The 22647-nt window shown below is 49.1% G+C and overlaps 1 protein-coding gene across 2 annotated transcripts in view; it reads left to right on the top strand.

The window, feature by feature from the left end:
- ASTN2 (astrotactin 2) overlaps window positions 1-22647 on the top strand; it is a 766181-nt gene that overhangs the window by 431966 nt on the left and 311568 nt on the right. For both annotated transcript variants that reach the window (XM_004677396.2, XM_012721364.1), the window contains exon 11: window positions 8783-8933. In XM_004677396.2, the coding sequence (XP_004677453.2) occupies window positions 8783-8933 (151 nt within the window). The remainder of the gene's footprint in view (window positions 1-8782; window positions 8934-22647) is intronic.

The raw sequence follows: 22647 nt of genomic DNA on the forward strand, positions 1-22647 counted from the left end.
CGCCGTGTGGGTCACCTCCAGGGCGGGGATCGAACCACACTGTAGCGGCTGTGGCTGGCTTGCAGTGCTGTATCCTAACCTATGCACCACCAGAGAGAGCCATCTCTCACAGTTTATAATGATAGGTCCCGAGAGGATACCGAGAGTGACATAGACACAGGAGTAGATATAGGCAGGTAGACACCAAAGTAAATGTAGCTAAAGGTGTAGAGGTGTACATACAGGTAGAGACAGTCCTAGAAGAACAGACAGAGAACCAGCCACTTGATGCATCTCTGTTCAATGATCTAGACTATAACATCCAGAAGAACAAAAACCCTTGTTTGTTTTGTGCTTTTCTCTCTGCTTAACCTCCAGCCCCCATGGAGAATGAGGGGTAAATATTTGAGAAATGAACAAATGCATTTTCCAAACACAGCAGCCCCTGATTGAGGGCCCTGCTTAGGCCTGCTGACAAGGGGGGGGGTGGTTGCGTCTTTTATCTCATTGAGTTCTGAGCACGACCCTGCGAGTTGAATGTGGCTGTTGCCATTTCACAGATGGGCAGCGGACACTCACAATCATTCCCCCCTTGTCCCCAACTCCGCACAGCTGACGGACCTCCTTGGAGCCTCCTCCCCTTCCTCCACCAACTGTGTTTATTCAGTGAACAGCTGCAGCACAGCCAGTGAGCTGGAGGATGAGCAAGGAGGAATCTCGGCACACAGGAAGCTTACAAGCTACTCAAAGATACAGCCCCTCACGGGGAAGCGCAAGGCTGCTCTGCACAGCAGTCTATGTTCTTGACCTAAATTAGCACAAGCCATAATTGCTAGAAGAAGGGGAATGCTGAGTGTCGGCTGCAGCTCCAGTTCCAGAATCTCCAGGGGGGATCTTAAGAAGGAAGACAGGACACTGTCAGCGACTGGAACAAGCCTGGCTGTCACAGTGCCGCACTGTATGAACAGAATCAGCCGCCACATCTGTGAGTATGAGGCCCCACAAGAAAGTGTGTACAGTTCTTCTTCAATCAGAAGCAGGGGTGAGGCGAGCACCATCCCAGAGGGCCCCGGTAAGCATCAGATGAGCTAAGCCACGTTGAGTCCAACTGCCTGACACACTGGGGCGTTGTTCCTGGGGCCATTCCCAGGACAGCTTGGGGCTCTCCCCTGGGTGCTGATGCTCCTGCAGCTGTTCAGAAGATGCTCGTCGCTCCCCAGTTTGCATTCCTGCGGTGACCAGAGACAGCAGGGTCCTGAGAGAGAACATCCCCATTGCTCTACAGCTTTGGCTTTAGAAAAGCCCACCTCTGCCTCCCAGTGGCTGTGCCAGCTTGCCCTGCCCGGAGGACACTTGCTACCTAATCTCTACAGCAGAGGTCGTGTGCCACCCACTGCGCTAACACTGCCCCTGTTATCTTCTGCTGCTCTAAAAGCAGCCCAGTCCTCCAAATGGAGCCTTGTTGTCATCTGTAAAATGGGTGTGGGAAATCATTTCCATCACCGGGTTTCTATGAGGATTCAGCTGACTGACACCTGTAATGCATGTAGCACCTCACGGCATATGAATTATTATTGCTATCGTTGTTGCTGTCCTTGCCAGAAAGACATTGACAAAAAACCCGACTAGCTGTTAGTCTCAAACAAAGCAGCCTCTGCCGTTAGGAACCTTCAGCGGCCGCTAATCACTCACCAGGGCACGAGCCCCTAGTGTTCTGCCTCTGCCTCTCCCGCCCCTTCCTGTCCATGCCTCACTCAATGCTCCAGCTTCCCCGTCCCACTGGGGTTCCCCAGTCGAGGTCTTTGCTTTCCTACCCTCACCCCTGGGCTGCTGTGCCCCTCGGTGTCCTCCTAGCCACCCTCCCTTTTGTGAGTTCCTTCCATCCCAGGTCAGTATTCCCGCTTCCAGAACCTTCTCTGACCCCTTACTTCCAAGGTCTGAGCGGGGGGCCTTTCTCATCAGTCTGCTGCCCCCTACCCACTCCAGTGCTCATTACCTTGGCCTCTGTCTCCCTAACCCATCGCTCTGTCATATCTATTCCTGTGTCCCCAGGAGCCAGCCAGTGCCCAGAATCAAACATAGTATAGAAATTTAACTTTCAAAGGTTGACATGGGGTTCAGCTTCTCCTCCCTTGTGCTCTGAGCCCTGCCCCCCACGTTCCCCAGACACTGTGCTCATGGCCTCACATGCTCCCAGAGATACTAATTATTGAGCTCACTCTGTGGGGGGCATTTTATATAGAGTCCCTAATTTACCACTTGTGCTAACTCAGCCTGCTAGCAGTAGGGGTGTCAACACCCCCATTTTCCACATGAGAACACGGAGGCTCCCACTTTAAGGGTCTTGCCCAGGGTGTCACAGAGAGGGACACAGGGCTGTCTGACTCCAGACCAACCCCGTGCCCACTCATCAGCGCTACTGCTCAGGCTGCTGGGGCCCAGGCGGATCTGTGAAGCCCCGGGTGGAGCGGGAGGGAAGGCAGCGCCTCATCCCTCCCAGGGAGCTCAGCACACAGGCCTGACTGTTGTTATCAGAGGATGATTAGTCTGTGCCAGTGCAGTGCTTGTCACTGTCTGGGCCCTGAGTCATCCATTCACACCTCGCTCTGAGTGACACACACCTTGCCTGGTGTTTATTAACAGCGGGCCATGTCAGCATCTGTTTCCAGCACCCTGCCTAACGCTCACCCTGCGTGGGGCACACTCATGCCGCCCACAGGAGCCCAGGCAATGCATTTGCAGTGGAACCATCAGGTGGCAGCTCCGCCAGCCGGGCGGGCCCCACACACTCAGTTTTGAGACAAGTATTGCCAGAAAAATAAGCATGAGGATTTCAGAGCTGGAGAAGGCCCAGGGAATCTCTCTAAGACCCTCTGGACTTACCACGTACAGAAACAGAGGTACAGAGGTAAAGGCAAGCGCAGACCCGGTATGCAGTAAGTGCTCAGTAGTTGCTCAGTGAATGAACGGTGATAGGTTCCCTTTGGGTGTTAGCGCTTGGGAAGCAGATTTCTGAGCAGCATGCTTTGCTTTCTAGTCACTGCTCCACAGGGCAAGTCCTAGGAAGGACACTGTTCCCACTCTACAGCCAAGAAGCCTGAGATTCAGAAGACACGTGATGAGGAGAGAGAAGTGTATTCTGGAGTTGGAATAACCTGAGTTCACATCCATAGTTTCATGCCAACATGGAGGTTTCCCAGGTCCATCAGGAAAAAGCCATCCAGCCCACTGTGACATTGTTTTTGTTTTTTTTTTTTCCTTCAGATTGATTTATTGGTGCATACAGAACTGAAGCATAGGCCAGAGGTGCAGGGACAGTGAGAGGATTCACCAAAGACAGAGTGGGGAGCTGAACAGGCAGATCGAGGAAGTACACTGCTGAGGGGAGCTGTGGGTGAGATAGAAGAGATCTGCTGTGCCATGTGGGTCATCTCACCTGCTGGGGGGTCAAACTCATGCTGAATCAGCTGAGGCCACCTTCACAGTTCTGTGCCTTAGCCCATTGCGCCACCAGGGAGGGCCCCTATTGTGATTTTTGTATAAATACATTTTTTTGGAAACCAGCCATGCTCAGTGCTCGTTCTTTGCCTTTTGCACGTTGTCATTGCATGCAGCCTCAGGCTGCCTGTGTGTTCTCCGAGCAGTGTTGTGTAGCTGGGACAGAGACTGTGTGACATGCAAGTATGTTTATGATTATGATTTGCAAAGGCATTTACAATAGATCCACATGTAGAAAAGTTGGCTGCTCCCATTCTGCAGTCTTTGAGAGAAAATGTGTGAAAAGGCCTGAGGTGTTTACATCTGCAAAGACCCTCTCAGTGGTACTGTATGTTGGTCTTTTCTCCTCTCCAATGAAAGCACAGATCGCGTTCACGGGGGCTTCATCATGCAGCTTTTTCTAAGGCTTTGCAGGCTTTGTCAATACCACACTAAGATGAAGAGGCCACAACTACAGGTGCTGGTGAGGGCTTGGGAGCACTGGAGTAAGAGCTAAGAACTTGGCATTCGAGACCCTCTCTGTCCAACTGTGGGAGCTTGAGGGCTTTCCTCTGCACTGTGTGTGGTGGGTTAAGAAGTGTCTCCCCAAGATTCATGTTGACCCAGAACCCAGACCTAGTTTGGAAACAGGGTCTTTGAGGATGTAATTAAGATGCAGTCGTAATGGATGAGGGCAAGCACTAAATCCAACAGGTGAGAGCCTTCTAGGAGAAGAAAGGACATGGACCCAAGGAAGAAGGCCAGGTCATGGAGGAGGCAGAGATCAGAGTGATGTGGCTGGAAGCCAAGGAATGCCAACGGTTGCCGTGAGTCATGAACAGCTATAAAAGGGCAAGGAAGCCCTTTCCCTAGAGCCTGCAGAGGGAGGGTGGCCCAGCCAAAGTTTTGATTTTGGACTCTTGATATTCCAGAACTGTGAGAAGAGACATTGTTCTGTGTCATTGTTGTTCCAAGTCACCTGGTTTGTGGTCTTTGGCAGCTCTAAGAAATGAACATACTCTGTTGTTCTCTTTAGTTCCAACAAGGACTGAGGCTAATGTGGCGTGTGCAAAGTACAGGAGGCAGCCCAGGTTGCAGGGGTGCTGCCTTTCTGGTTCTTCCTTCTCTAAGATACAGAGGCGTCAAAGGGGCTTCTCTCTGCTTCCATGATGAGAATCCTGATTTGCTCAAAGGCTCAGAGCAAATCGAGCAAGTTTGCACACAGTCTGGAGAAAGGTCAGGACCCAACATCATCACACTGCACGCACACCCTGGCCCAGGTTTTCATGCCGCACAAACCAGGACAATAATGTTTCTCCCCAAGAACAGTTCACCCATCTGCACCATGGGAGTGAAATGCAGGCCTTTGGGAAACCAAAGGAGGCAGCACTGAGCAGGTGCCCTGAAAATCACAGCTGATGAAGATGATGATGGTGACAATGGGGGAGTTCTGGCCTGCTGGGCCAGACCTGCTGGGCCCCGAGCAGTGCCTTGGTGCCTTGGTGATCGCAGCCCAACGCCCTCCCCCCCTCCTGCCCCGAGCTGCTTGCTTCACTGGCACACACACACCACCCTCACAGCTACCATTGGGGTAGCTCTAACCTCCAGCCCTGGGCTCGGCAGTGGGGGTGAGGAATGGACTCCCTGGGTTAAGAAAACACCGCATGCGCCTCCAGCGCCTCTCCCATTGCGCCCAGATTCTTCATTTCCCAGCCTGACACAATCACTTTTCTAGACTCAGTAACAACCTCTGTGTCAGATCTTTGTGTTTTAAATAATGTTCCCCTCATGTAACTGATGTTTATGCAGAATCAATCCTTTTAAAGGCTAACAGCCTTCCTATTTGTGTAACCTGTGCTGTCTCCTGGTTCCACGGGAAGGTGACATCTTTTGTTTGCTTTACTCTTCTCTTTGTTTCTCGCTGCTGTTCTGACTCTGCTCTCTGTGTCTGTGTGTATCACTCTCCACTTGGCAATGTCTTCCTCCTCGCTCACATTCTCCCTCTTTCAGGGTCTGTCTCCACCTCTTCTCACCCCTTCTCCCTCCCTTCCCCACCTCCCTGCCTTCCTTTTTCTCTCCCCCATTCAAGCACAGGTTGTTCTGTGTTTTGTTCCTTTTGAATACCTATGTTTTGCTCCTGTTTCTTCCTGTCTTTCTCCTTTTTTTTTATCTCTTTTATCCACTTCCTTGATGCCAGCTGCCTCTTCAGTCTCTATATCACACACCTCTGGGTATCAAGCTATTTATGTATTTTGCCTTTGTTTACTCATCCATCCATCCATCCATCCACCCACCCCCCCTCCCAACCACCTATCCATCCATCCGTCTACCCAGCCGTCCATCCATTCATCCATCTGTCCATCCATCCACCCATCCCTACATAGCTAGCTATCTACCTAGCTACCAACCATCTATCTTATCTTCTATCATCCAGCTACCTATCTGGCATCTCTGTATATATCCATCAGTCTATCTTCTGGATAACTGTGTTTCTGCCTCTCAGATTCTCTTCTCTTTTTTCCAGCAATTCCTCTACATGCTTATCTCTCTCTTTTTTTCTCCTCTCACACTTTCTTAAATGGCCTCTCCCTCTGTCTTTACCTCTTTCTCTCACTTTCTATTTCTTCCTCTTCCCTAAAGTATACTAATATTTTAGCACCCTTCGTGCCTCTCAGGATCCTCAACTCTTACCATGAATCAAAAGTGACAAGTTTCCCAAGAGCTTCCATTTTAGACCTGTTCATTCTCTCTCCCGACCTACCTGTCACCCTGCCCTCACTTTGTACAAAGGTGGAAAGTGAAATGAAGGCACCTGGCATCTTCTCCCCTGTCCTGTGCTTCAGCCCTGAATTTGGAGGGTGTGGGGTCGGAACTCGGAGTTGGGGGTTGGCAGAGCAACTACTTGCAGGAAATACTCTGAGAAAAGTCAGTTTGGTGGGGGTTACATCCGTGCCCTTTGATGTGTTCTTTATGTCCTTTGACAAAAGTTGCTTAGCACATGTTCTTACTAGACTCTGTCTTGGGAGCCCAAGGGGGATGAATACATCTTGAACCTCTCACTCAAAAACCCTTACAGTTTCTCCAGGAAACTGTAGGAATGATTAAGCTATTAAGATAATAGATTCAAAGAAAGGGCTGCAAGGGAAAAGGAATCGACTGTGGTTAGGAAGAGTAGAGAAGGCTTCACAAAGGAGGGATGATAAGCGGCATGAAGGTGGGGCCAACCCAATGTCCCCGCAGCATCCGCGGGACTGCAGAAGGCACCAGAAAGCTCGTGCAGTATAGGAATAAGCGAAAGGGTGAATTGGGATAACTTAAAGGCTGAATAGCATTTGGTCATGGACAAAAGCTGAAGATAAGCATCCTAGTCAGAAATAAGGAGCTGAGTAAGGACGCAAACGGAAAGGCACACAGTGCACTCAGACCCTCTCTTTGGGGCTGACCCTCCTGTCCCCTAGATGGTGGCAGGTAGCTCCCAGCTGTCCTCTACTGGGCACCACCTTCCGCCATAGGGAACTCCCTCCCTCTGAGGCACCCCCTTCTGCTGATGCGCAGATTGGGTCCTCCATTTGGGCCATCACAGCCCCAGGGGCCCCCTGGGGGCCAGCAGAGGCTTCAGGGCCACACAGCATATCACGCACTGCAAGACAGCCCCTTCCTGTCCAGCTCTCTTGCTCACCTCCAGAAGGTGTGCCCCAACAGGCCTCCTCACCTCCCCGTATGCAACTCTCCATTTCGGAGTCCGCTTTCAGGGGCCCCAACTCAAGATGGTGCTTCAGGGAGTGAGAAGAGACTTGTGGCTGGTGCCCAGGGCGTATGCGCAGCCCAGGGAGGCAGGGGCCAGATTAGGATGAGCCTTGACTGTCAGGGAAGCAGATTGAGAGTCTCTTCTCTAAGGGGGGAGAATGCTGACCCGAGGGGTGCCTAGCTACATTCACTGGCAGTCCGTCTGAGATATAGAACAGAAAGGGGTGAAACTGGAAATAGCAGAGACCCTAGCCTTGGTCTCCCAGTCCGAGGAGGGACACATGGGAGAAGGACCAGACACCCAAGATGCTCAGAGGCCTCTTCCTGTTACGAGTGTGTTCGCGGGTGACCCCCTCTCTCTGGGGTCTGTGTTCCAAGTTACGTGCCATGGTGACGGGCACTGGGTGAGTAGTGCACCCCCTCTCTTGCTGCGGTGTCTTCACCATCTCCTGCGCGGTGGGCTTCACAGACAGTCAGGACTAAGACTCTCCTTACTTGGGTTCTCTTTTCAGAAAACAACATCCAGAAACTTCCATGTCTATTTCTCATTTTAGAGAATGTTGGGAGATTCACAGATGAGAGCATCTAGCCCAGTTTTCTGGAAAACTCATTTGGAAGGAATCGTGCAGTAGGCTAGAATCCATGACCTTTCCAGGGGTGGTGGGTTACTTGCATGCCGTAGTCAAAAACAGAGTTAACGGGTACCTGGTCAACGGTTCTGTGCTTCTGTCTTGACGTTGCTCTCTATGGTCAGTGTGATTTGGGGTGAGTCCCCCATCCAGTACTTCTGATGGTTCTAATTTATGTCCATAAAGTTGGGATGACAGGCAGGTGCCCATTTTGCGTGACTGCTACAGGAGCTCTGGAATCTGCAAATACATGAGCTGTAAGTTAAGGGCTGTGAAGTGGGGAGAACTTTCTCTTTAGGCTCTGGTGGAGCTTGGGACAAACTTCTCTTCTGCCACACGAAAAGCCAGGAGGCATTCAGCAAGACACTGCCTTTCTGAACCACAGTTCTTTCCCTCTTTTTGAAAGGTTTATTTATTTATGCATACAGAACTGGGGTACAGGCCAGAGGCGCAGGGGCAGTGACATCAGAAATAGAGTGGGGAACAGAACAGGCAGATAGATAAAGTACACTGCTGAGGGGAGTAGCAGGCAGGTCAGGAGAGGTCTGCCACACCATGTGGGTCACCTCCGGGGTGGGGATCAAACTCATGCTGAAGCGGCTTTAGCTTCTTAGTACTGTGCTTTAACCTGCTGTGCCACCAGGGGGTTCTCTTCTTAATAAATGGAAATTTTCACACTGGCCTTCCCAAATTACACAGATTAATGAAGTAGAGAGCCCAAAATTCTAAGCGCATTCCACTTTATCCGAAGTAGTCTTCAATACCACATCCTAGGAAGGTTTTTATTTATTGGTGTTTTTATTTTCTTCTTTGCTTTGAAGATATTTGTTTCCTTTCCTGTATTACACCTATCCTAAATGGTATTCTCAAATACAATGTGTGTGCATCGGCAGTGTTAAATACTGTGGTCCAGATGTCCCTGGGGTTTAACCGTCCCCTCTCTCCCCAAGGGAAGAAGCGATGCTGTCCACATACTTTGAAACCATCAACGACCTGCTGTCCTCCTTCGGGCCAGTCCGTGACTGTTCTCGCAACAACGGAGGCTGCACTCGAAACTTCAAGTGTGTATCTGACCGCCAGGTGGACTCCTCAGGATGTGTGGTAAGTGACCACTGACCCACAAGCCTGGCTTCTTGCTGGAAGCCTCCCCCACCCCCGCCACCACCTTGAGGATGCTGGTCAGGGAAGAGCTCTCGCTTTGTAGCGTGTGTTTGTGGCCTTCAGCTCCCCAGCCTGCCTTGGTTGGTTTCCTCCTCCAGGAAGTAGGATAGTTAAACCTACCCCATGGGGTGTTCAGAAGAAGGACGTGAAATATTAGAACTTTGGTACCCAACGTAACTGGGTCCTTGAGAGCTCCTTGCCACAGAAAATCTATTGGGGATTGTGGGGGCATGTCTTTCTTCAGGAAACACCATGGAGGGGGTGTCAATGATATGTCTAGAAGAGAAAGTTTCTGCTGAGGTTTATCGAAGGCATCACGGGGAAGTTGGTTTTGGAACTGCATACAGGAGATGGACCAATGTTTGTTGAGGAGAGTTTGGGGTGGCTTGGGCATGAGGTGGGAGGGAGGGAGTCGCAGCTTTGGCTTACAGAGCATGAGTCTGAGGCAGTCTGAGGACTCAGAAGAGGAGGCACGGGGCGTGGGGGGAAGGTCTCCCAGCTGGATGATGTGTGACGTTATAGGAATGCCCCAGAATGTGTATACAAAATGCCGGCCCAAGGGTTCCATATGAGAACTTTTATTCAGTAGAGGAAAATTACATCCCTGAGGCCTGAGTTAGTAACAGATGGATGAACAAGTTGTGTTTGGGCAGAGAATGGTCTTAGAAAGTTACCCGGGCAGCACTGCCCCATCGGCTGAACTCTTTAGCTTGGCATTCGGCGCCCCTGTGGGTCTGGTCCCCTTCAGTCTCTTCACCACTTCGCTTCATTCTACATCTGAGCCACACAGAGCTAACTGGGAATTCTCTGACACACCTGCCTGCTTGCTACCGCAGGGCCTCTGCTCATGCTGTGCTTTCTGCTCAGTGAATCAGTGAATCGCTCTTCAGTCCATGTTGCAAACAAGTAGACCCTTGTCTAGGTTTGTCTCTTTCATGAAGTCTCCCCCTCCCCCCATCTCAGAAAGTGATCCCATTTTAATAAGGCCCATTACTGGCTTTTTGCAAGTTTATTTCATCCAGTAGGTTAAGGGAGACCCCAGGGGGCCTATTGATCTGGATCAGCACCCCGCCGGTATCTATCTCAGTAAGTCCATATGAAAGATAGGGTCCGGGGTTGGAATTCTGCTTGGACTAGAGTCTGGAACAAAACCAGAGACATGGGCTGGAAGACAGTTGTGGAAAGACATCCACCAGGTTCTGTGTTTCTAAAATCAGAGGATGCAGTAAAACTGTATTTTAACTCAAAGGTCAGCAGCTCTTCAGCAGTGGACGGGCAACTGGGGATTTTGTTAATTAAAATTCTTGGTGGTGTAAGTGACAGAAATTCACTCACTTAGGGAAAAAGAAGGAAAATGTTGAGCCAAATGGAAGTGTAGGTGCAATGGGAGGGAAGGGCTCAAACAGTGGCACTGAAATTTTTACTCTGCTTTCCTCAGCACCTGCCATCCTCGGGCCAGCTCCACCCTCTCTGCTGTGTCCTGTAGGACTGGTGTCGCCTCCCTAGTCCCTCCAACCCAAGTCACAGGCTTCCATCTCATTGGGCTAGTGGTTCTCATGCTCATGTCTAGGCCAGTCACTGGGGCCAGGGGCAAGGGCTGGCTCATCCCAGAACCAGTCACACGGGGGCCTGGGCCAAGCAGCACCTAAAATACGTGACAGTGAGGTGGGCACAGGCATAGCAAACTCTAGCATCAGGAGCGGGATCACGGGTGCTCGGTGGGTACACAGCAGCTGCTGCTGCTTCAGACGGTGCTACCCAGCCTTTGTTTTTCATCTTGGAAAGATGCCAGTGAGGGAAGGGAGGATGTGCCCCAAACTTAGTGCTCATCAGTGGACAAGCGACCCACAAGAATGTCCCAAGTCATCCCTGTTTTTTTCCAAAACAGGAGGCTGACATTTGAGGAGGATTAAGTTGCCTGCCTCTCCTCCCTCTTTCCACCAGCTCACTCTCCTGAACTAATTAAGCTCCTTATTCTTGAGGATCGATGTCCCAGAAGGATGAAACCTCAGAGCATGGACGTGTGTGTATGATGTGTGTGATGTGTGTCTTTCCCCTTCATTAATGTACACTGGAAAAATAAAAAGAGAGGGAGACAGAACATCTATTCCCTGGAGGTTTAGAAAAACTTCAGCAGTCTGATGAGGCTGTCAGAGACCTTCCTCTCTAGATTATAGATCTAATGCTAGAGCCGCAATTTCAGGGCTCGGTGGATGGAAGGCAAGCACTTCTTTGTGCCTTCAGAATAGGCAGGGCTGTCCCCGCTTCCACACTGAAATTGAAGTTTCTCATTTCTCCATAGACTATCATGCCTGTAAAAATAGAAGCTTCCTTAGTTTATCTTCTAGAAGACTCCATCTGGCAAAACATGATGATACTATATATTATATATGAAAAGTAATATCCTATGTAATACATAATATATAATATCATATCATAGATAATGTAAAATACATATACATGCACATAAGTATACATCATTTTGAAGTTCTCAAAGCACGAAGGCATCCAATAACTACCTCAACAAAACCAACCCTGGACGTGTATGGAAGCGAGGCTCAGAAAGCAGAGTGATTTTCCAAGGTCTCACCACCAGGTGGCAGGATGGAAGCCCAGGAAAGCATCTGTTCTCAGTGTCAGGGTTGCCTCCTGTGGAGGGGAGGGGGTGCAAGCAGAGGACCTTGGAAAGAGGAAAGGTCTGAGCAAAGGGGGCTTCAACCCTGTTTTGGGCATGGGCCAGCTTTAGGCTCAATATTGACCTCATTCGCCTTGGTTTCCTCATCTTCACAACGAGGAAGCATCAGCTCTCGAAGTCCCACTTTTTCTGAAAAATCAAAGACCATAATTGGCAATGATTTGGGATTTATAAAATGCCACTTACATGTGAGATAATGAGACCACAACTATTGATGTTTTTATGTAGTGGGTTTGATGTATGGGGCCACAGAAATTCTGAAGCACAGCATATCTAATTTTCTGTAATGTTTCCATAACGGAATTGCATTTTTGTTCTGCTCTATCCATTGGTAATGGAAACTTAATTCTAGCCCATTTAGATTTTATGCTGCTGACTTCTTCCTGAACATTTAAGTTCAAGGGGCTGTGAGAATAAGAGGACACTGGGTGCTGAACCAACCTCATCTCCCGTCGCTGTTGTCTCACCTTGCCCTTCCCTGTTTATGCCAGGAGAGCTCTGTGCCCACCGAATGCAGGTGGGCGGTTCACCCTGGCATATATCTTGTTCTCTTAGTTTCACCATAAGGTCATTTGAGGTCACTCAGCTCCATCCCTCAGAGACCTCCCCACCCTATTGGGGGTATGAGAATGGTCTAGTGACCCCTCTCTTCTACCTCAGGATTGTGAGGAGCTGAGGGGAGCTGGCTGAGGTCCTCACGACCCAGACAGGCCATGACGGCACCTGTAGTTGGTGGCTCTCATGCCAGGAGCACTCACCAGTGCCTGGTGAGCCTAGGCATCTCTGCCACCAGACCCCCCAAAGCTGCTTGACTTTGCAGCCGCTCATCCTCTTCAAGCACCTCACTAACTACTCTGGTGGGGGTAGAGCGCAGGTCTGAGACACCCACACTTCCCACTCCCCAGACACTGACAAGGTCACCTCATTTGACTTCAAATATTCCTCTCTTCCCTGAGCCCCAAAGACCTTTACTTCCTTGCGGTAGGAGGGGGATAACTCTTCATAGATCAAAATGCTTCCGCTGTTTGTTAGTATTATTGTTGTTGGCATTATCATTTGTAATTAGTGTTCTACCTTCTATCTAGACCCAAACTTCTGAAACACAAGAGGAAAAAAAAAATCTGGCCTTATTTTGCTTGGTTTTATCCTAGGAAAGTCTTTCCATTGATGCCCACACCCTGGTGCCCAGGCCAGTGAATTTTACAGTACCTCACACAGCAAACGGGGTCCAGTTTGCATATGGAATGAAGATTGCTAATAAGCTTACCTTAAATGAGGGCGATTATCCTGAATTATCAGGTGGTCCAGTGTCATCTGAGTCCTTAGCTAGAGAAGAGGGAGGCAGCAAAGGAAGTCAGAGTGATGCAGTGTCACTAGCTTTAACCATGGAGGAAGCGGGGTCCAGCTAACAAGTCTCTAGGAGTTGGAAAAGGGGTAGAAATGGATTCAGGGCCTGCCCTGGTGGCTCCGCAGGTTAGGATGCAGCATTAGAAGCAGGCTGCAGCTGCTTCAGTGCCAGTTCAATCCCTGCCCCAGAGGTGACCCACATGGTGCAACAGGCCTCTCCTGTGTCACCTGCTGCTCCTCTCAGCAGTGTACTTCATCTATCTGCCTGTTCTGCTCCCCACTCTGTCTCTGGTGAATTCTCTCACTGCTCCTGAACCACTGGCCTGTACCCCAATTCTGTATATGTGAAGTAATACATATTAAAAAAGAAAGAAAGAAATGCATCCAGGCCTCAACCCTCCAGAACAAATACTGCTCTGCCTGCACACACCTTGAATGTAGCCAGTGAGACCTTTGTTGGCTGCCAGCCTGCAGAACTATAGGCTGAGGCATTTGTGTGGCCTCAGTCCACCAAGCTTGTGGGAATTTGTTACAAGAGAAAACCAATGCAGGGTGAATACGGATATGGGGAGGGAGTGTGATCCAGAGGGTACTTATGAATTACCCTACAGTTAGGATTTTCAATCGTTACCGAGAAGGTCCTCACCTCTTGACCCAGGATGGAGGCAGTAGCAATGAATGAAGCATCAGAAAAGGGAAGGAGCTTGGTTCTCCTCCAGTGAGATGCAGAGTCAAGGGTTGTTACCTATTAGAATGGTCTACATCTGCCAGACATACGATGTCAGCAAGACTCTAAAAAGAAAGGGATGGTTGCCTTGATTCTTTGCGGCAGCTAAACTTTGCAAAATTTTAATCAAGATAGAGGACAAAACCTAAGCAAACTGTTAGCACTTAATCCTGAAACTGTTTAGAGGGCGTCCCCCCATTTCTGAGTACCCCCAAGCATCATGTACACTGTTCCCTGCCACTCTTTTCTTCCCAGCATGGGAGAGACTTGCTGATGAACTCAGCTGTAGACAGTACAGTCATCCAAACCCATTCATCTCAGCCCCTCAGTCCCTTTGGAAATTCAGTTCATCTTTACGGTTGTAATTACCTGTTCTTTCATAACTACATGCCCCAATACTCAACACCTAAAAAGAACGGTCACAATTTGCTCACACTTTCTTGGCTCAGCTGGGTGATTTTGAACCCCATCCCCACGGGGGGGTAATCTGTGGCTGGCAGGCTCACTTCCTCAGGGGCCCTTCCCTGCCATGGCTGTGCTGAGCTGGTACAGGGCAGTTGATCATAGCCAGGCTGGACCTCAGATGGGTCCATGCAACACTTGCCCATGGTCACTCCATTTGACTTGGGCTTCTTGTGCCATAAAGGCTGGATTTGCAAAGGGAACATCCCAAGGTCAAATGTTCCAGAGACTAACGCAGAAGACTGCCTAGCATTATCTCCAGCATGTCCTCTCAATCAAACAGGTCATGAGATCAGACTGGGTCCCAGGAGAGGGACCTGGACTTCACCTACATGAGGTAGCAAAGAATGTGCATCTTGCAGATTCCATTGACCGACGCAAGGACCCCCAGGCTAGGGTTCCAAGAGCAGGAGGGATGCTGGCAACGTTCAGATGAGGCCAGCACTTCACCCCAGAGTACCCAGAAAGACAAAAGCTGGGGAGAAGCAAAAATTTCTCAAATTCATGTTGGGAGGTAGAGTTAAGAAACACTCACTCCTTCCTCCAATCGAACTGCAGTGCCTCATTTGACATGATTCTGGCCACAGTAGCAGCCCAGACCTTTGTGTAGCAACATGTCTGTATCAGCCCATGAAGTAAACAGGATGCACAAAAGCAAGAACACGATCTTGTTTTAGAAGCCTGTTCAGAAGACAAGCTGGGTTTCAGCTGGGCCCCTGGAAGGAGTCACTGTGTGTCCCTGCACAGGAGGTCTAACCGGACTGGTGTGTGTGTCCTGAGAAGGAGGAGCTTGTGGCAGAGACCTGACACTCACTAAGCACCTACTGTGTGCCAGTTCCCGATGTTCAAGGCAGCTAATGTCTCTAACATCCTCCTAGAAGGTATGAGTGTGTCCATTTGACAAGAGAGAAATGTGGGCAATTTAAGGGCATCCATCCATACAGCGACCGGAAGCCAGGCATGATTCTAAGAGCTTTGCTTATTTTTCCCAATTTAATTCTCACAGTCATCTTATGAGCTAGATTTTATGACTCTCTTCACTTTACACTAAGAAAAATGAAACTGGAAGATAATGAGGATATGTGGAGAAGCACAGAGGAAAAAGAATGGAAAGCCGCATTATATTAGGTAGTTGAGGGTCCTTTTGGAAAGTTCCGGGTGGATTTGCTTGCCGCAGAACCCGAAGGCGTGATGAAATTATTTCCGAAGTCTTTTGTCGGTTCCCAGCCCTGCCTCTGAATTGCAGACCAACCCCAAGGCAACCCCTCTTCCCTCCCCCACCCAACACATCCCCCAGTAAATTCCCACCACCTCTCCTCCCTTTTTTCTTTTTCCATTTTGACCTACAAAGCCGTTCGGTTTCCCAGATATTCGCACCAATCATATGAGATGCTGAACAGCAACCAAAAAAGAAGAGGCTGCCTTTTTAAAAGTCAAGATGAATAAAGACAGTGTTCTTTTTTTATAGGTCAGACACCTTTAGTGCTACTCGGAGGGAGGGGAAATCTGGCATCTGGTTCAGTGAGGGCAAGAGAGGCAGCTTCTCTCCATTCCTCATCCAACCCCCATATAATGACTCAATCAGAGTGTAATTAAAGGCAACAGAACTCAAGAGGGGCAGGAAAGACGTGCGAGAAGAATCAGCAGAGTGAGAAATCACTTTGGAACACAGCCAGGTCTGCTGACCAAGGGGCGCTCACCCCACCTCCCTGGGCATCCTGCCCTCCTGGATGTAGCTCTGCCTCCCCAAAAATAGACTCTCAAGGCTGCCTCCATCCCTGCAGATCAGGGGCTGTGCTGGCCTAACAGTGCAACCTCGATAGTTTTGACCAGAGTTCAAAAAGAAAAAAAAGAAGGTTGGCTTGCTACATTTTTTGTCTTTTTAAAAGTCTTTAGAAATGGGCAAAGTCAGGGCACCCTGTGTCCTTGTGAAAACTCAGCGGCCCTTGGGCTGAGATGAGAGAGTTTAAAGGTGGAACATCTCCTCCATGGCACCTTCATCAAGTGTCCCCTGATCCACCAAGTCTCTAAACAGTTCTCCATATGCGCCTACCTCTGACTAGGACGGGTATTATTGAGAACATTGATTGTGTGAAGCTATTGATAAACAAATCAGTGCTATCAATAATAGCAGAGCTAGCATCACTGATGAAGATCCATACAGTGTTTCCGAGTGCTGGCTTTGTGCCAGGGTTAAACACTCCAGGTGCGCGCTCATAGCTTCCTTCTGCAGCGGGCACTGCTATTCCCCTGTTTTTGACCAGGAGAGAGTCAGAAAGCAGAAGGAACCAGCCCAGTCCAATCAGCTGGGTAAAGGCAGAGCAGAACTTCAAAGCTACATCTGTCGAACTCCAGAGCAGAGTGAGATATCACTTTGGAACACAGCTAACTCTGCTGACCAGGGGCGCCTTAACTCATCCAGAGCCTAAGACATGCTCACTGGGGATAATGGGACCACCCCCAATGTCAGGGAGCAGTGCTCTCCTTTCTCCCCCCCACCCCCATCCTTCACTGCCTGGGATTCCTGCCTCCTTTTCTGCATCCAGATCTGGAGGAAGATGAAAGTGAATGATTATTGGAAAGGAGGGCGGAGAGAGTAACAAGAGAAGCACATTGGAACTCAATACCCACTGAGTCAGTGATTCCACACCAGGAATCGAACTCTATGGGATGGGGAGAGGGAACGTTGCCTCTGTCCCCTGTGAATTTGGAGCTGTTCCCTGGTCCCCTGCAGGTGGGATGTGTGTGCGGGGTAGCACTTCTGCAACCAGCCCAATGTACTCGTAAAGCCCACTTCCCTCTTACGGCATTAAATATTTTATTCTTCCCATGACATTTGAAGCCTTCTCTGATTTTCACTGAACTTTATTTTCTGGGGACTGGATTTGCTGAGTCTGATGGTATTTCTGGTAAACTGATTTTACGGGGTGGAAGCCATTATCTGTTAAAGTCAGGGAGCAGCCCCCGCCCTCCCCACATGGTAGGTTAAAGCCCCCCTGGCTTAGGGGAAAGGAGCCCCAGATGGGAGGCCAGAAGCCGGAGCCACACACCTGGTTTTGCTACCTGCTGTCTGCCAGCACAGAGTGAGTGGCTTCCAGGGAGGCGCGGCCATCTGTGTGGACTGTCCAGCTGGGGCTGCCAGGGAGCTTGGGACCAGCCAGGGAGGGGCCAAAAAAACTTCTGATTTCTTTGCTGTTTCTGAAATCTGTCACACAATATGTTCTCAGAAGTTCTGATATTGGAAATGCCTGAGGGCAGAAAAAGCAGCTTGGGGTTTACCTCTGCTTGGTGGGAAAGCCAGTATGGGGGTGGGGGGAGTGTCTCCATCCCTTTGCTTCCCTGCTGTCAGTGTCTCCGTGCCAACATTGACATTTGAATGGTATGTTTCATGTACCTGCCTCAGGCACCGCTTCGCCTTGGGAAGGTGCCCCTAGGAGAGGACATATTTACTCCCAGCACCACCCCACTCAGACCGCCAATGGAATGATTAAGAGCACAGTTTCTGGCATCAAAGCAACTTGAGCCAAAAACTCACGGTGTCACTCATGTCACTAGCCATGGGACCTGGGACAAGTGACTTCAGACGTCTGCATCCTGGTTCCTGTTGAGTAAAATGAGGATACCGACATCTGACAAAGCCACAGGGAGATGCATACTGATACAGTGCACCAGCGTCTGGCATGAGGCATGAGACCTAGTCACTGATACCAGTATCTGTGTTCCGTGCAGGGGGCAGTGATGGTGACAGAGGTGGAATGGTGAGAGCAAAGATTGGGTGCTCGTCATAGTCCACAGCTCTGACATGATGCTCATGATTATCCCTTTTCCTCCAGATGGGAGAGAGGCAGAGAGAATTTGGGTAACTCAATCAACCAGGTTTAACAGCTCCTGTGTTCTAGGGTAGGGACTTACCATAATCTGCATCCTTAACAGGGCAAATCCTTCATTCTCTGATTGGGTGGAGGTTATGGATAGCTGTCTTGGTGTTCCTCTGGGCACTGGAGTGCTTCTAAATTTTATTATAAACAGTGTTGGCTCTGAGCATCTTTGGGCATACGGCTCCTACCCTGTTTTCATTCTTTTGCTTTAGAATCAATTCCCCAGTGTCCCCAAGGATCGTTTCAAATTGCATCGGTGGTCCATGGTTTGGGTGAGGTGTGGGGTAGATTAAAAAAAGTACACTGCCTGAGATCTCAAGCTATCCTGATTTAGGGGGTGGTGTTCTTTCAGGGTGCAGGCTGGGGTGTCTGGCCTGAAGAGACCGTGAGCAGGGGAGTGACGAAAGAAAAGTAGCACTGGAGGGGGTAGAGTGTGGTGAAGCCTTCACGATGCATGTGGGGGAGTGAGATGCGGAGGAGGAGCCAGAGCAAAGAGACCGGGGCAGTGGGCTTGGTCTCCGGGAGGACGTGAGGGCCAGAGGTGTGGCTGCCAGTTCTTAGCAGCTACATGAGGGTGCTGATTTTAGAGAGCTTTCTCATAGATGTGGAATAAAAACCTGAAATAAGTGTGTTCATTTTAACATGACTTTTTTGGCATTTGCAAAGTATTCATCCAGTCTTCAACTTTCTTTCTTCTGATTTTTAAGCAGCTGATATTCATTGTAAAGTCAAATAAAACAAATTCAAATACTGCTGAAATGTACAAAGGTATGGGAGGAGCCAGGATCCTCTTTTTCCGTCACTTATTCATCGTCGAGTAACTGTGCCACACTTTGCCACTCTGTCCTATATGTCTTTCCATACCTTCCCTTCTAGTCATATGCAAATAGAAATAAAATTTATGGAAGTTTAAAAATGGAAGCATAAAAAGCACATAGTTGTGTTTCTCTGGGGCATCTTTCTGCATTAGGACTGCATGTCTTTAGAAATGCTTTTCAAACAGCATTTCCTTTTGCTTTTTAAGTCTGGATCCCTCACTTAATCTTAACCCATATGCAAACCTTTCTCCTTGTGCCAAAAATAAGGATGAGCAAATTGAGGCCCCAAAAGTACAAGAGCACCCTTGGCTTGAACCCAGATATCCTAATTCCTGTCTCGAACTCTTCCACAGTGCAATGACCTTCTATTGTCATAAGTTCATCTTGTGTCATGGGCCTAAGGGATAGCTACAGGACGAATCATGGGCCTCGGGGATAGCTACAGGAGGAATCATCATCATAGTGTTCATCATTTGAAAGCATGCCTTTTCCTGTTTGCCCCAGCTTCCTCAGAAACCCTGCCTTCTTGTGACCACAGAAGGTGGCAAACAAGATGGAGCTCAGGGAAAATTAACCTGACACCCACCATCAGTTACGATCTTGAAAACGTTTAGCCTACAAGTAGCAGACAGTAGAAACCTTCTCCCCACTGAGAAATAGTACCTGGAGAGAGTGATGTAAGTTCCTGGGTGGTGGAAGAGTTCCTCAGAATTCTGATCCATTGGAAAGAGCGATACAGATGTAGGTTCAAGTCGCACCTCTGTCAGTGAGCAGCTAGATGACTTTGGGCCAGTTGCTTCATGTATCTGAGCCTCTATTAACGCCACACACTGGCCTGAGCTAGATCCAGTGCTGTAACCTTCCTTGCCAGGGTCGGTTTCTGACATTCATATCAAGCATGGAGGAGCTTGGTGAGATAGAAAACAGGGTCTACTGTGTTTTCTCTCCTAGCAGTTCTGTGATTCTCAGTGAATACTCATCTTGTGTGCTATGTTCAACTCAGTTCCACCTGGAGATGGTATTCCTTCACGATAGCGCCCCGCCCCAACTTCGTTGCCAAATGCAAGTCCAGGTGATCACCTGTGCTTCTCACGGAGCACCTGTGGACTAGAGGTCCCCACAACCCCCTCCTTGGTTTCCATCAACTTGCTACAGCAGCACAGGGGACCCAAAGAAACATTCCTTTTGTTTGCCAGCTTGTTATAAAAGGTGTTATTCAGGATGCATATGGACATCCGATGGAGAGGTACAGAGAGCAAAGTATGGGGACAGGGAACCAGGCATCTCTGCCCTCTCCTCCACCTGTGCACAGCCCAGAGCTCTCTGAACCTTGTCCTTTCAGGTTTGTTACGAGAGCTTCATTATGGAGGTGGGACTAATCACCTGCCCTTGGCGGTAGATTGAACCTCTAGCCGCTGTCCTCTTCCCAAAGGTCAGGGTGATGGGACTGGAAGTTGCAACTTTCCCGTGACTTGATGGGTCCCCTGGCAACCAGCTCCCATCTTTAGGTTGTCTTCAGAAGTCACCTCATTCACTCAAAAGCAAGTGTGGCTAAAAGGGCTTTGTTACAGATAGCAAAACTCCTTATCACTCTTGTCACATAGGAAATTCCAGGGGTTTTAGGAACTCTGGAAATGAGAATGAAGAGCAATACACACTTCTTATTATAAATCACAATATCACACTTGGGATCTTGTTCTGGATTTCATTGACTTCAAGAATATTTTTTACCATCATTGAAAGAAAAAGGGATTTTAGAAGCCCATTGTCATGGGGATGACACAGTCCTAAGTGCAAAATGTCCCTGGGCTCTGCTTATGGTGCAGCTGCACTAAGACCCTTTATGCTTTCTACAAATAGAGAGTGGAACACAGTTGTCCCTGGGGTCCTTCCCCACTGCACTTCTGCCCCCACCATCCTCCAGCATTCTGTAAGTCACAGCTGGAGCTGTGCCCCGGGTAAAAGACCTTATTGATGGGCCTGTACGACAACCAATGGGCCAGGCACAACCCAGCTTCTCCAGGGGAGCTGTTCCATCAAGCTCAACAAACTGTAGGGAGAAGACAGGGTCCTCCAGATGATACATTGCAGGCAGGAACATTGGTACCAACCTCCATGATTTTGTTGTTGCCTTGTTTAGATATTGAGGCATTTCAAATTTTAAAAAAATCTTAATTTTTTCATTACAAAATTATTCCTTGCACATATAGGAATGTGTAGACTACAGAGAGAATATATATATATATATATATCACCCAAAGCTGTACCTCCTGTAGTAACCACCCTTAACATTTTGATATATTCTTTTAGTAGATCGTCTACATGGTAACTACTTAGCAATTTTATTATGAAATATAATGTGCACAGAGAGATGTGTAAAACAACTAGTAGAGTTTCAGCAAGGGCAAGGAAGCAATGCTCCCCCTAGTGGTCAGGTTAGAATACTGCCTACACTCCAGGAGCCCGCCCCCCCCACACCCCCTGTTCCCCCAAACCCACTGTGTTCCTCTCCCCCTGTAGAAGTAGCCAGAACACTGACTGTATGCTAATCGTATCCTTTATCTTTAGAATCTCCCCCATCTATGTAAATTTCATCCACGTTTTATTTTGTTTTTGCTTTATGGTGGTGGGTTCTCCAGCATTCAGAACAACTCACTAAACTGGGTAAAACTGATCTCCTCTTTAGCTTGAAACCAAACTTGCTTACCCGCCAACCCATTGTCTTATTCAAATTTCAGCAGCAATCAGAAAACCACTTCTTAGTACCCTCTATGTGTCAGACGCTTTCTCAGCCCCGACGTTGCAACACTGAGCTGTGTCCTGGCTAGCAGTTCGAAGTCTGTTTGCCTAGCCAGGAAATTTTGCTATGATAAAGTACCCAGACTCACTCTCGGTTGCTTCCTTGAGGCCCAGCCGCAGGACAAACTTTGCCCTGATCGTCCCCTCTGGCAGACTGTCCAGCTTCGGCTTCAGTCCTTTGGATATGACACCCACTCTGTCCCTCCGCCTTCCCTCCTGAAAGTCGCCAGGAATATGCCAATCACGAGTCTGCTGTCACCTGTGCTTCTGATGGAGCACCTGTAGGTTGAAGTGCTCACACGAGCTTACCTTTCCCCCCAGTAGGTTCAAAGCCAACTGGGCTCTTTCTGAGGCTATGTTTAAAATATCACAGCCTGAGTTCATCCCGGGTGAGAGGAAAACCTTTCAGCAGGGGGCTGGGGGGTAGCGAGAAACACAGAACAAATGTCTCTTGAGTAACTTTGGATCTTGCAATTCTTACAGCCTCCCAACCAAATGGTATTGCTGTTTCCACTTCACACGGGTAGAAACCAACTCAGGAAGAGAAGGGGCTTGCCCGCTCTCTCAGGGTATGGATTGGTGACATCGGGACTTGAACCCAAATCTGAGGGACTCAGTGACCTTGATGGAAGAGTTGAGAGTACGGAGCTGGGGTCAGGCCCCTGACACCCCCGTTAGTGACACTGGGCAATGCGGTACCAATGTTCTGTTTTGCTGGCAGCCACATATCAGCATTGCAGGCAATGAGGTGTCGATATTCTCGCAACAGTAGGCCAACCCTGGGTTGCCAGGAGAGCTCAGTGGACAGGAGGGTGCTTAGCCAAGGTCAGGCCACTAGTGAGGATTCAGTGATAGAGCTCGCGGACAGTCAGACAGGCTATTGGAAAGTTCTGGAAAGTAAAGTCTCCAAGGACCCGTCCCGAGGCCG

Source organism: Condylura cristata, unplaced genomic scaffold (genome assembly GCF_000260355.1).
Source record: "Condylura cristata isolate star-nosed mole 26May11 unplaced genomic scaffold, ConCri1.0 scaffold00006, whole genome shotgun sequence".
Lineage (NCBI taxonomy): Eukaryota > Metazoa > Chordata > Mammalia > Eulipotyphla > Talpidae > Condylura > Condylura cristata.